This window comes from Cyprinus carpio, chromosome A13, assembly GCF_018340385.1.
Source record: "Cyprinus carpio isolate SPL01 chromosome A13, ASM1834038v1, whole genome shotgun sequence".
NCBI classification, from domain to species: Eukaryota; Metazoa; Chordata; class Actinopteri; order Cypriniformes; family Cyprinidae; genus Cyprinus; species Cyprinus carpio.
The window spans coordinates 19,188,122-19,203,879 of NC_056584.1; the positions used below are offsets into that span (position 1 = coordinate 19,188,122).

General features: G+C 37.8%; 1 protein-coding gene across 2 annotated transcripts in view; it reads left to right on the forward strand.

Moving 5' to 3' along the window:
- Positions 1-8,010: 8,010 nt before the first annotated feature.
- Positions 8,011-15,758, forward strand: part of LOC109055966 (protein jagged-2-like) — a 36,367-nt gene continuing 28,619 nt past the window's right edge. The window contains exons 1-2 of one of the 2 annotated variants that reach the window (XM_042769207.1): positions 8,011-8,243; positions 8,769-9,089. In XM_042769207.1, coding sequence (XP_042625141.1) covers positions 8,181-8,243; positions 8,769-9,089 — 384 coding nt within the window. In that variant the 5' untranslated portion in view covers positions 8,011-8,180. The remainder of the gene's footprint in view (positions 8,244-8,768; positions 9,090-15,758) is intronic. The other variant, XM_042769208.1, reaches the window with a different exon arrangement.

The following is a 15,758-nucleotide window of genomic DNA, read 5'->3' on the forward strand; positions in this document are numbered from 1 at the left end:
GGTCTGAAACAGATCAAGCTCTTTAAACTCTTAACTGTCAACAAAGTTGACTCCATTTAGAACTAAATCCAGAACTCAGAGTTGTGTCACAAAGAGCCCTTGGAGTGTTCTGTGTTTACAGTAAACAAAGATAAGAGCCATTCTCATCTTCTCTTGTTTGACTAGAGTTTTCCTCTCTTCTGCTTTGATTGATAAGATCTGCCCAGGCATTGCTTTTGGCATTAGGACAAATGTGAGTGTACACTTTGTAGTCTTCTTGACATATAGAGGCCAGACTTTCTTCCTCTCTGACACTCTTGGTCTCCTTTTCCTGGGAAATTAATACCAGAATAATGCACATGAAAGGATTATTGCCCCACATATAAACGTTTGCCCTCCAACACTGTGTCAAGGTTCAGGAATTAGTATCATTCATGCAAAAACTAGGAATGTGATTTGGCATGGGATTGCAGGCTGAGATTTACCATGGAAAAGGGAGAGTGATATGACCTTGACTCTGTGTTTTTCCTGTGCTGCTAAACTAAGCTGTGAAGTGTTTGGAACAAAATGGAATGTCTGTGGAATTCCCCTCGATTCCCCCGCATCATGCAGTAGACCTACCTTTGACAGATTTTGCCACAATGAAGTCTCTCAACTATTTTCTCTTCACTTTTTTCTCTCATTCTCTCTCTATCACGGGAAATGTTACCTCATACAGAAAAGTACCTCTATGTGTGAAATATATTTCCAACAGTTCTCTTGTTCCTGTTTGAAAAAACATGAGAAGTGTGAAAGTGTCATTAAAAAAAAAAAAAAAACACCTTAACAAGTCTTAACAAGAAGAAGAAAAAACAAGTTCAAGCATCAGGTAAAAAGTGAAAGTGCATGCCTTTGAATAAATGGTAAGGCTAAAGAGAAAAACAAGTATTTAATAAGATATTTAAGCTATTTTACATGAGCAAGAGTGCTCTTGTTACAGATATCACTGATATTTGAACCAACAGCAACATTTCGAATGTGATATTGCAACACATCTCATGTCAGTTCGTAACAATGTTATACTTGGCAGCTAACTTGTATGCATTCATACAATCTCATTCATAAGGTGGACCTTCGTGCGCCTACATTTTTTCGAAAATTTTTCCTTATGGATCACATTACATTCACTTGAAATTAAATGAAATTAAGTTGGATATATTTTTATAAAACAGCTCAATAAACAAAAAATAATTCTGATAAATACAATTTTAGACACAATATAGTCAAGTACTTTGTCTATTTTTCAAGAAAAACCAAAGCAGAATTTGCATCTCAGAGCAACACTGAAGAGTGGTGCTCCTACAAATTAATCAGTGTTTTAATCAGCGTTATTGTTTGAGTGAATAATTTAATAACTTACTCATAAGAACAGCCACAAAATCAGAAGTAGTAGGTCATCGGGATAGTTTTTGCCTGCTGTTTTTCAAATACTATGAATTCAGATAGACCTTTTTTATGGAATACTGTTTTTTGCATGAGCTACTATACTGTATACAGGTGCATCTCAGTGAATTAGAATGTCATGGAAAAGTTAATTTATTTCAGTAATTCAACTCAAATTGTGAAACACATGTATTAAATAAATTTTGTGAAAGGTGTCAATGGGTTTTTGTTAAATGTGAGCCAAAATCATCACAATTAAAAGAACCAAAGACTTGAATTTATTTAATACACGAGTTTCACAATTTGAGTTGAATTACTGCAATAAACGAACTTTTCCACGACATTCTAATTTATTGAGATGCACCTGTAGTATGGAAAAAGTCATATTCCGAGACATCATCTGTGTTTTTTAACAATTCGCTTGAATGAATGATTAAACTACTTGTTTTCGTTCTTGAATGAATCAGTTGTTTGAACAAATGTATTGAATGAATGATTCAATTATGTACTCATAAAGACTTTATCACCACCTACTGGTGAAAAATGTAACCTGCAGAATGTGTCACCTTAAAGGTGACCTATCATGCAAAAATCACTTTTATAAGGTGTTTAAACAGTTGTGTGGCTGCAGTGTGTGAAAACAACCAGCCTATAATGGTAAAAGATTTCTCCCTATATACACATCATACTAGGGAAAAGTCCCGCCCATTTGTGATGATCTCTGCCCTATTAACATAGACACAGCCCTGAGTGAGAAGCGGCAGTCCGCCATTACTGTTTTCTTGCTGTAGCTGCTGGAGATACAATGCCAGCGGCAAAGAGGCATTACAAGTGTCATGTGTTGGGATGCACCAACGAACATAGGAGTCTCCATAGACCTCTGAGGACATGGTGGTTAAATTTCATTTTCGAAAGAAAATGTTCCGGGAAAAAAATGAAAAATCCTATATGTTTGTGCTAATCATTTTATGCCCGACTGACTCACAAACGAGGGTCAGTTCACTGCTGTAGTTGTGCAAACGTTGATTTTGAAAGAGGGATCGATTCCAATGCTTCGTGCGCAAAACGTCAGCTCCAGACAAAGTAAGCATCATGTGTCATATTTTGTTTTCCAAAAGAGCTTCTTGGCTCTCTGTAAGGCTAATGCTGCTAAAGCTATCATTGTCTCTGCCTGTCTTCACTGATGATGCCTTCACATGCTACCAGAATAATTGTAAATAGGAATGTGGCAGTTAAAAATTGCATATGAAAGCAATGTGAAGTTGACCGCTTGAATTTGTCAAGCTCATAATGTGATAGCACGTGAAGGCACCAGCTATGTCTTTATTTTTATCACGCCGTGCTCCCCTCTGTGTAATTCATAAATTCGCATTAACTGCACAGTACAATCAGATTGTGTGATATTGTCCTGTTTTGTTGTTGGAGGTATGTCGGAGCATGAGATCTTAATGCTCTGCGCTCTTTTATAGGGAGGTTGGAGCACCAGCTCATTTGCATTTAAAGGGACAAACACAAAAACAGAGTATTTTGGCTCATACCCTAAAAGTGGCAATTTCAACAATCTATAAAAAATGATATGTGGTGTATTTTGAGCTAAAACTTCACATACACACTCTGGGGACATCAGAGCTTACTTTATATCTTGTAAAAAGGAGCATAATAGGTCACCTTAAGGTCACAGTTTTGACTCAACAGAATGTTTAAAGACATGAATTTCATGTTTTAGCAATTTAATTTCAAATTAAGTTATATTATTTTAATAGTCCTAGTCCCCCCCCCCCAAACACACATATACACATTAGAGAATATTCTCATGTGTAGAAGGTCACAGTCATACACAAGGGGTCCTTAGGGATTTCTCTGAGAAACACATAATCCATGCTCAACCAGCCCTGCCTATCTCCTTCTATTCAGTACTGTATATAAGCAACACAATGTCTCATTGTGTGTGTGTATATGTGTGTGTGTGTGTGTGTGTGTGTGTGTGTGTGTATATGTGTGTGTGTGTGTACTCCTCCCTCTCTTACAGCTCAGTAATGCAATGAATGACTGGCACAGCTGACTGAGCTGATAACAGCTCCATCCACTACATACCCACCCACTGCTAGGCACGCACATACCCGCCTGCGGTTAACACTCATGGGCCACAGACCTATACTCTGCCGCGGCATCTATTCCCAGAATCCTGGATCAAAACCACAGCTGGGCTTCAAAAACTGGCCTATGTGGTGGGGTCATATTGCTGTCAAATTACTAGTGGTTTACAGTCTCAGGCTGGAACTTGTGAAAAAAAATTCAGTGTTTGCAATTTTGTCTTGAATCACTAGTCGCAGTAATAATCATCAAAATAAAATTAGGTTAGTATGCTTGGTATGCTCAGAGTTTATTAGTGGATTTTTGAAATTGATGGTGTTTCACCTGCATGTTTAAAAGTCTGTGCTGACCAACTGGCCCCCATCTTTACACAGATCTTCAACATATCTCTGGAGCTGTGTGAAGTTCCCTGCTGCTTCAAACGCTACGCTATCATTCCGGTCCCAAAAAAATCCCAAATCACTGGACTTAATGACTACAGACCTGTCACTTTCACGTCTGTGGTTATGAAGTCGTTTGAGAGACTGGTGTTGGCCTATCTGAAAGACATCACTGGAACCTTGCTGGATCCTCTTCAGTTTGCGTACAGAGCAAACAGGTCTGTGGATGATGCAGTCAACATGGGACTGCATTATATTCTGCCACATCTGGATGGACCTGGGTCTTCAGTTTGACCATCAATACCATCATGCCCGACCTTCTCTCAGACAAACTGACCCAGATCTCCATGCCCACCCCAATCTGTCAGTGGATCACCAGCTTCCTGACAGACAGGTAGCAGCTAGAGAGGATGGGTAAACTCATATCCAGGACTAGTGCCCCTCAGGGATGTGTGCTCTCTCCACTGCTCTTCCCCTATATACAAATGAATGCACTGCAAAGGACTCTTCTGTCAAGCTCCTGAAATTTACAGATGACACTACCATCATCGACCTCTCTCAGGAAATGAAATGGGACACTCATAGACTCCTTTGCTAAAAAGACCCACCAAATGTTGTACTTCCTTTGCCAACTGAGGAATTTCAACCTGCCACAGGAGCTGCTGAAACAGTTCTACTCAGCCATGATTAAGTCTGTTCCTGTGTTCATCCACAACTGCTTTGGTTCAGCTACCAAATCAGACATACAGAGACTACAACGGACAGTCAAGACTGCTGAGAAGATTATTGGTTCCCTCCTGCCCAACCTCCAAGATCTTTACACCTCCAGAGTGAGAAAAAGGGCTAGAAAAATCACTCTGGACCCCTCACACCCAGCCCTTTGGTCAACGCTACAGAGCTCCAACCACCAGAACAGCCAAGCACAAGAACAGTTTTTTCCCCACAGGCTATATTCAGCCTGAGCAATTAAAACTTTCATAACTATACATTGTCCATTATAACTGACACATTTATACATAGTATCTGAAAATTGTACATTTGTAAACTACATAAACTGTACACTTGTAAAGAACATATCTGTACATTTATTAAACCAATTTTTTTCCCTCTATATTTATACTTCTGTATTATATTGCATTTAATTTCCTGTTTTTCTTATATTATTATATTTAATCTCTAATGTGTAATTCCAATGTCTGCACTATCATGTATGTTTGCACTATGTCTCTTCTGCATTGGAAGAACCTGTTGCCAAGACAAATTCCTTGTTTATGTAAACATACTTGGCAATAAAGCTCTTTCTGACGACTTCTTCTTGTGAGACACAAACGCTCACAATTCTCGTCCTAGCTCCACCATCTTCTGATTGGTTCGCTGTTTCGTAACTGACATTGATAAGCTGCACTGCACAATTTTGCTTTTCTCTGAGTACACACAACATGTAAGTACAATTCAAAATATGTCCTGCATTTTCATGAGAGCATAACCCACAGCTGTGATTAAATACAAAATGTAAAACTAAGTATGAGAGTAACCAAATGGATCTAAACAGTTTAACTGCAGTCTCCCTTTTCAGGAACTAAAATCAGTTTTCATTGATCATTCAGAACAGGGCAAGCTGAGGTGAGCTGTAAGCTGCCTCTTCTGAAGATGACATTATTCTAGTCAATCCATTGACATGTCGCACCCCTTCAGTGACCCTAGAAGAGGTGTAGAGTGCACACACTGAGGGAATCTGCATTAGCTGTAATAGAAGTCTGACTTGAGGTCAGAGGTTAAGCACTCTCACACTCCATCACTGACATTTATAGACCTGAGACAGAATTTCACACCTCCCAATGACACACCTGCTCGCTAACTCTTCTGCGTCTTCAAGCAGAAGGAGAGAGAACGCATTTACCGTGGCTGAAGAAATGCTTAACCCTGTAAAGCCTCACATACTAAAAAAAAAAGTCAAAAAAATATTTTATCTATTATTATTATTATTTTTGAAATGGAACAGTTTATTAAACCTTTAGACAAGATAAAAAACATATTTAAAAAAAATTTTTTTGCTGTTGCTATTATTTATATGGCCCCAAAATAATGAAATCCTGATAGCTTGTAACGTAAATCATTGAGCTATCTATAACAGTATAGAAAACTACTTACAGTACATAAAATACATATCAGTTGAAAAAATATCATAAAATACATAATTAACAGTTGTCTCTCCGTATTTCACAATATGTTGTATTATGATCAACACTCTCTATTTTTGATTGCGAGAGGCAAAACACATAATGCAATGCAATACTTTGATGATTGTGAGATTCTTAAAAAGCATGTTGTGTCATATTTGATATGATGATTTGATTTGCACAATTTTTCTAAAAAAAAAAAAGAAAGATGATATTCAAAAGATGATAATCAAGTAAAGATAACTTGCTTCATGAAATATAACTAACAATATAAAAGTTATTCTTATGTTGGCTTTATAAAAACTATTAAAGACTGAAAAATGAGACATGTACCAAAACCCGAAGACAGACATTTTAGGAATGATATAAGGCCATTTACTTTTTAAAAAACTATGAACTATCAATCTGATGTCCGAAGGCATGAAGTAAATTGTGTACTTATGGTTTTTCAGCATTTTATTAATTTAAAGACCTTAGAAATTCACATATCAAATAAGATATTGTAGGCTTTTTAGGGCAGCTGCATGTATGAATGTTATTTATATGTGAGCTAATCTCTTATGTGAGCTGTAATCTTTTATATTATCCTGCATCCAAACAAATCAATCAAAAAGACTGTATCAAAACTACAGTTGTATTTTTGACTGTAAGCCAAGCCTCAGCTATCATAATAGAGCTACAGTGATGACAATGATAATAACATAACATTTCAATTAGTCATACCCTTAGACAAATAATGTGTGCTTCTTTGGTTTAGATATTATGTGAATTCACTGGAAAACAGAACTGTTTTAAAGTTTCCCACCCCCTCCACGGTCTGTACATGTTCCATGAACTCAACAGAATGCAGGTGCCTTTCTTTCTATCACAGCTGCAGTGTGTCACATCCTCAGAGTGCAGCAAGCATTGTTAACCTCTAATTCTTCTGCATGCAGCTCTCAGGCTGACTTCCTCTCTTTATTCTGGCTATGGACCGGCACTAGAGGAACGCAGGATGGAGTCTGACTGCAAGATTAGGACTACAGCGTCACCCTTTTAATAAATGAGAGAGCAAGAGTAAAACCAGACATAAAAGCAGGACGTGACACATCTATACAGTAAATGTGTGATATCATCTGGTTTAGTCTGTTACTAACAAACTCTTTTAGTTTCTGCCTGTGTACTAAAGAACAAAAGTTTAGGCCGGGCGTCATGGCTGAGTGGTGGGTAGCCTTTGATGACCCCCCCACCCCACCCCACCCACACACACACACACACACACACACACACACACACACACACACACACGCACACACAATAATGACTTAATAGTGACAATAAAGTTCTTAATGTAAAGACACAGACATGTTTACTTTCATTATATTAGGGAAAACATCTCTTCAAATTACATGAGGACAAATAGGTAATGACAAATTATTTAATTAATTATGTATTTATTTATTTTGCTCTCAGATCACTAGAGGGCGCTCTGTATCTGTTACCTGCAAACATTCACCCATGCCTTGACATGAGTGTATGTTTGGATTGTGAAAGAGTAGCCTACTAACAGGGCAAAATGCTACCAAAATAATAATAGTAAAATTAAATAAATAAAATTTAATTAAAAAAAAATACATAAATAACTTAGTGTTTAATAATCGTTTGCAGAATGTCAACCTACTTCTACCAGTAATTATATAATCATTCAACTATCAAATGTTCTAGAATGTAAAATCATTCCTGTTGTGAAAGATTAAAATTCTTAAATAATAACAGTACTTGTTTGACCTTTTAAAATCTTTTATTTATTTTTTTGCCTTTACTCCACGAACTAATAAGCCTGTGAGATATATAATTAATAGGAAGGCCCCGCCCTCTGACTATGCGATTGGCTGAAACAGAAGTTCTACTACAGCTGATGGCTTGCCAATGGTTTAGTGAACTGTCAATCAATCCCGTTCAGAAGGCTAGTAGTTGACTGATATAGTGAGAGCAGCACGCTGGAGGAGTGAGTGGATGACTTTCATCTCATCTTCTGGACGTCTTGCGGGGAAAGGAATCACTTTGAATGGCTGGATTTTTGTGGATAATAATGCATATATGTGTTTTCTTTTTTTAACCATGTCGTATTAACTTCGTAGGAGTCATGCATAACTATTTTGAAGCTTGTTTCTTAGTAGTGTTCTTAAGTTTGACGTTTTGGACTGAGGTGAGTTAAACTTCCTAATGCCTTTTTAAGTCCACCTTTTCCTTCACTAGTTGTAAAGTCAACAGATTAAACAACCGTTTTACACTGAACTGAAACTCATTCATTTTTGTCAAATTGAGATTTTGGGATTCTTGTCCTAATAGAATTACCCTGCTGTCAGTGGAATCATGTGATCCTTGAACTTTAAAGGCGTATTAAAACCAGTTCGCGTGCACTGTAATGCATCTACATCGAAACTTTTTAAGCATTGCCTAAATTAATCATAGAGTAAAGTGCATATTTCATTATTGCACAAACAAATTCATATTTGTGCGAGTGCACTTGACTGGTAAATTCGCAATACCTGTATAACCATAAAAGATCACCCCTTAAACAAATGTAAGTCAGTGCACTGTATCCGCTATTTTGTGTAGAGCTGCATGTTCTCTTGTATTTTTATGGGAGACTGACAAATTATTCTGTGAAGTCTTACAAAGCCAAACTGTTTGCATTTCATATTTTAATTGCTGTTTATGTTATTTTTAGGTGTGCCAGTCGTCGGGTTATTTGGAGCTCCAGTTGATCAGCGTGGAGAATAACAGGGGTGAGCTCGCGAATGGAAACTGCTGTGACGGTGCACGGAGTGCACGAGACGGTCTGTGCGACCGGGATGAATGTGACACGTACTTGAGAGTGTGTCTAAAGGAATACCAGGTGGAGGTCACCACATCTGGCTTTTGTACGTACGGAACTGGAAGCTCGAGCGTTATCGGAGGGAATACGTTTCAGTTGAAAGGATTCAATGGAAACCCAAACAGGGCCAATGACCTCGGGACCGTTATCATCCCCTTTCAGTTCGCCTGGCCGGTAGGTGTTCACCGATACCCTCTTTCATCAGCGCTTCAACAACAAACAAACCCATTTTGTGAACGTTTTCTATATGGTTATCTATATAGCCTACACTGTGAAAAAATGTTTGCTCGATTTTATGAGTTTTTGAACTCGAATTTATAATAATTAAATTCAAGGGTGTCAAAACTTAACACAGCTGGGTGTCATTTTTATTTTACTAAGATAGAAAGAAATAAAGAAAGAAACCAACTAAACCTAAGGTTGAACAATTTTTTTTTTTTTTTTTTTACAGTATAAAGGTTTTTGGCCTTTTTTTTTTTTTTTTACAGTATAAAGGTGTTCATTTTGCAACCAAAATATGATCGTAACCAAATACCTTTTCCTATGCTATCAATGCAATTGAAAACACATTATTGGCCCATATGACATTTAGGGAGTATCAAATCATAAATAATATGAAGTCCAGCTGATGTTAAGGATTTCTTGCTATATGACGTATTATCCACCTTAAGATGGTATCTGTGGAAATGGTATCTGGTCTAAGATTATTAATAAGTGGAGTCCAAACTGGTTGATATTTCCACTTAAAGCCAGCTTGATCACCTTAAGATCAGGTTTGTTTTTGGTCCAAGATGGTACTGCTAGATTGTACTAGCTAACGACCGGTTTAGACCAGCTAGAAACCACCTTGTTCCAAAACATGTTTCCAGCAGATGGACAACGCACAAGTGAACATGCATTTGGTCTTAACAACACCAACTGGTAGCCTACGCTTTAAACACTCATTGCAAAGCAAATGTTTGACTCGATGGAAAGAGGAGAGGTCGGTATCACGGTGGTCACTGGTGGTAATCGTAGAGATGATGAGTAGAGCATCTCCGGTTACGGCGCGCGTTTGGCTGCGAGAGCGGCGGCTGGTGCGTGTCTCTCGCGCGCGCGGAGTATACAATTACACGTTTAACTGATGGTGTCGTATTTATAGTAGGCTATAGTGTGTTTTACTTCATGGCACGCGGACGGGGCTGCAAGAAGACCATGTACTATTGCGGAGTTTAGAAGGAAGACGATCAGAAGTCATTCATCTATCCATCAGTCAGTGGCGGTTCTTGTGTGTCGCCCTGGGCGAACCACCCCGTCTTACTACCTTTAAATGAAATTAAATGTACATACGTTTTGCTATTATATATAAGTGCAGCCTATATATTTGGATTATTACAAATTCAGACAAATAAATAAATAAAAAAATACAAAAAATTAAAGTGAGTAATGTAACATTTGTTTAAACAAATACATTGTTACAATATCACATTTTACCGTCTGATTATGTAAGCTTGTTGAACAGAAAAAGGATTGTTGTTGCCCTATATGTGTAATAACAACAAGCAACATAGCATAACATTAGTCATATATTAGTCTATTTTAGCTAGAGGTGATAGCTGCATACATACCAGTTATTTTTTTGCGCAGTTCTCCTCCTTTTTAATTTTTTTTTTTTTTTTTTTTTTTTTGAGGTGGCGTAAAATAAAGGGAATAAAGTAAAAATGAAATGAATGAGCTGAAACGCCTTTCATTCTGTTGAGTGCGCGCGCTCAGTGAAAGACAGAAATCCCCACCACATCAAGATAATATAACTCCCATCACAAAAAAAAAAGTCAAATATCAAATAAACATGTGAAATAAAATATAAATTCTTTTACCTGTGTAGACAGATTCAGTGATTATAATGGGCAGTGGCGGCTCGTGGGTTTTAAAATAGAGGAGGCACACTAATTGTATTGTATTGGTCTGGGGATCCCTGCCGATTATTATTATTATTGTTTGCTTAAATAATTTCATTTACCTGGGCTATCACTTGAAGCAAACATCCATCCCCTTAAAGTCTGTTAAACAGCAAGATAATATAATTTCATTTACCTGGGCTATCACTTGAAGCAAACATCCATCCCTTAAAAGTCTGTTAAAAGAGAGCTGCCTGTTGTGCCATTTAATTAAGCCGCGACTGCTGTAGCCTATATTCATCTTAGGCGTGTCCTCCCTTTATTTTTATATATACTGTTTGAATGACAGCTTGGTAAGTCTGTTGGCGATCAAATATTCAATATTGCTATTCATCATAAGTACTTGAATCATTATCAGATCAGCACGAGACGTTCAAACGAATAGCACGTAATTTACGTCTCTGTGATGATTGGTTGATACCAGAAGGTAGGCTAGCCTCCTCTACGAGGTTTCTTTTCTCAACACTCCTCAGCGCTGAAAGTGAACACTCGATGCTGATTGGCTAATGTTCTTTACCAACTGAGGCACGAGAGCTCAACTCTCCGGCCTCCCCCTCCTCTTCTCTAACATTAGCAGTCGTAATTACATCAACAGATTCGGCACATTCGCGATAGAAAAGAGCGGCGCTTTCCAGCTTCAGTAACATGTTGTGGTATTACAGCTGTGAAATTACAAACAAAAAAACATTCTGAGACATGAACTGAATTGACCTATGAATTTTATTAACAATAAATCGTCCTCCTCCCATTTTCATCTCAAAATTCTGGGGAAGCTCCCCCTGCCTCCCCCGACGTGCCCTGCAAATCAGCGGTAAAAACCTGATAGAGCATTATCGATTATTTATTTTTCTAGTTCCGGTGCCCCGTGCAGCCTGGTGCAAAATGCCGCCCTGAGCGGTTGCCCATGTTGCCCATGCCTGAATCTGCCACTGTTTCTATATATCTAACTCAAACTTTAAATTGCTCTTTTATAGTATTCTCTCATACTATTCTCATTCTCATTAGTAACTTGTTACTTTCCATGAAAATAGCCAAGGAGGCTGGCATAGTGTTAAAACACTAACCAGCAACAATTCTATCAATCCATTCTGGATATTTCACTTTAGCTATGTATGTATGTATCTGTCTGTCTATCTGTCTGTCTATGATGGTGTAGCAGAAAAGTGGCGAAAACCAGCTACCTTCCAAGGCTGTTTTAAGTTTCTTCTTTTATTCAGCAGCGAGTTTACAACATTTTCAACAAAATAGTTGCAACAGTTGATGTTTCTGTTGTAAGAAATCATAAATGAACATGTCACCTTCTCAGTAAATCAACTTTGAACATTTAAGCAAATTTTTCTATGGTCATCAGTGAAGGGCAACAGTCGCATGAGCTCATGCTGGTTTGGGCAAAAGTGAGATTGCTTTTTCCCCCCTTTTTTTTCAAGAAAGGCACAATTTACACAAGACAGAGTTTTTGACTAGAGCTGGCATGCTCATGGAGTGATATCACAACCAAAAACATACAGAACCCGCAAATAAAGGCAGTAGGAGTTGTCTATGATCGTGTTTCAGATAGCAGCATTGTTGCTAAATAGACCAGAACAGATAGTTTGTAAGATAACGCACGGGACATTACTGTGGGTACAACATTTAACTCAAACCACACAGTGCTTACCTGAGTGTGAGTTTGTTGTTGTTTTCTTAAACCTGGTAAATATGTTTTGTAAGTAGTAAAAAAACGCTGAATCACTGCATTTGAGTCTTGTTTGCTTTCAGATTTCAGCCATGGTGATAACAGTAATGCTGTGGTGAGAGTTGCCTGTGTTCTTCTGTTATGTACATGTCTTTTAAAATGGCTTTGTTTTAAACACGCAATAATTGCTCAGTTGAAGATAAAATCATGTACATAGTAATGAGACGCTTTGGGACTGTCTATCTATCTGTCTATCTATCATACCCATAGTTGTTGATTTGCTGTCATTTCTGGTATGCATAAGAACATCTGTGTTATGCACTGTTTAAAATGGTTTTCCTATTCAATTTGGCACTGTTTCACAGGTGCCTACTTAAGTTTAGTTTTAGGTCTAGACTGTGTCTCAGAACCGTTATCTGGTCACCTGCCTACAAATAGATTCAGAAGTGCTGTTTAAACAGCTTTGCAGGTGAGTCTATTTGAGAAACTGGTTTTACATTCGGCTGGTGAACTTCTAAAGATTCTTCCTTGCTGTAACTCTGTTGAAGTCTGAAGTGAGAGATATTTGCAGTCTTGTGTTAATACTGGCGAAGACAGCCAATAGTAGGAAGGAAATCCTCCTGCTCTGATGTTTAATAGTTATTTTTGGAACTGGCAAACCACAAAAACACTTGCTAATGGGAATAATCCTCCCATAATATTCTCTGCAGTTTAAGGAAGGGTAGACAATATACTGTTCGAAACAGTTGCATCATTGCACTTGGTGCATCATCATTGTTATTTAGTTGAACATCAGCTAATCTGAAATCTGCCAAGACACTTACATCTGCTGTTGTCCGTAGTTTCTTAGCGAATGGGGTGTGCCAGGGGAGGGACGCAGTTTACGGAAGGTGATGTTTATGAGCCTTATAAGTCCTGCTGTGCCTGACGTCCTTCAGCTGTGAGATCTTTGATACTCTTCCAGCATACCTTCCTTTGTTTTTGGATAAAAATCCACTCCCACTGAGCACACACAAGTATAGAGCTCCACAAGTCCATGTTCTGTTTCACGATAAGTTCTCAGACTTTAATCTAAATCCTGAATACACAGTTAAAAAAAAAAAAATCTTTTTACAAACCAAACAGGAATATACAATAGCAATGTATCTTTACCAAAGATAACGTTAGCTCTATCTAAAGCAGTCAGTGTATCTGGTTTTGAGATATGGGTCAGGACACTTACATTACTGTTCCTTTGCTTTGTCATTTCTGTCTCTGTTTTAAATCACATATATGTAGACCTGCCAAGATGCAAGGGTGATTTCTTCACATTAAAAGTTTTACTAAAAGAGATTCTAGTAACAGGGATTATAGTGACAGACGAACCTGACTCATTCATTCTTTACAACTAAAACAGTTATGCGGGCATGACTAAATGTTCAAACTTTATTTGATCTCCTCTTCTATTTCCATTTATTTCTTTATTTTCAAATCTCTTCTGTCCCCCTTTAACCCCATCCTGCTTTCTTTAAATCTTGGATGAGTGTTGGGTCTCTTGTTTCATGACTGTTTCTCTCTCCGCTTTTCTGAAAGTGTTCTGTATAGCAGGTGTTTGATGCAAACCTACTTTGTGTTCTTCAACTGGACTGTGATGTCATCTACTGGTTTGAGGAGTAATAACAGTTGATATCAGATCTATCAATGCAAACATGTTTCCATCTTTGCTGATTTAGTCTTCAGAAGCTTAATGTTGCTGCAGTTGCATGAACTCATGTTATTTTTCATGCAGTCAACTTAAACAAAATGGATAATTCTTCTTCTATTATTTATCAGAAATGTTGTTTGTTATGATTATTAAATAATAAATATAATTGATTGGATGTAGGATTTTCTATCATATTACTGTCACTATACAGTTTTATTAGCCACTCCAGACCATCTAAAGAAATAATTCTCTCAAAGATTCTGTCAGTATTTACTCACCTTGATGTTTATCCGAACCCACTTGACTGTCTTTGACACTGTCGAGCTCTGAAATGACTCAAAACACCATTGAAAAAACTTGATTTGTGCAAAGTTTTCTTGAAATCTTCTTGATAAGGTTATGGAACAGAGTCTGTCTGTCTGTCTGTCTGTCTGTCTGTCTGATTGACTGAAATGATTGTCCTAAACTGGCCCATATCATTGGAGCAGAAAATCATAAGTTACAAAAATAATGACTTGTGAATTTTGTTCCTCACATACAACTATAATATGCATTCAGGAAATTTGTAATAGAGTTTTATATTGTTTTTTTGTTCGTTTGTTTTTTTGCCCATTTTAAAAGTGCAGCCCTGATACCTTTCACAGTGGGTATGAAGGGACTTACACAGGTGTGTTACCAGCCTGCACATATCACATTCAGCTTTTAGGTGGAACAGTTTCTGTGTAAGTGTGTTACTGTGCATTGATTTGCATAGTAACATGAATCCTTAAGGTGATGATACATGGGGCAATTTTTGAGCAGTGTTGCCAGGCAACTTTTTTGAGCAATGTTGCTTGGGCAATTTGCCATTGAGAATGGGAAACAAATTTCTATCTGGATACTTTAGATCGGTCATGTGTCTCACCTGGTTGCCCGTTGACAGCAACATTGCTCAGCAACACTGCTCAAAAAGTTGCCCCGTGTATCATCACCTACAGGGACTGGTATATTAAAATCTATATGATAATAAAAGGCACATTCAGGCTGGGTTCTCACAATATACGTCCTCCTCACTGCCCTCTGAGGTGTAAAAACTGTGGAACTACCTGCTCAGTGTCACTTAGGAGGTGTAATTTATTCATTGCCAGTGTGTGTGTTTCGTTGTATCTGCTGGCATGTGTATATGCATGTGGGTGTCTTATTTCCCTCTAACTAAGGAAAGAGAAAATCTTCCCTGCTCCTGCTCCTCCCTGGACTGGTGGTTGTTGTCTGATGGCTGTCTTTGGAGATTAGTAACTTTGTCTTACGCCACTGCACTGACCAGGTGTTAACATCAATATGCTCATGCTGCAAACTAACGCTACACAAAGCTTTTTATTAGTTTGCTGACATTGATTCCTCAACATTCTGACACATTTAATGGGTCTGGATGTTATTCTTGATATTATAAAGCAGTAGGCAAACCCTAGGGGGTCTGTGGCAGGACTGCAGGGGGTCCGCCAATTATTGTCTCTTGTCAAAGAAAATGTTTGTGAAAAAATAACATATACATTGCACAAAAATACAAT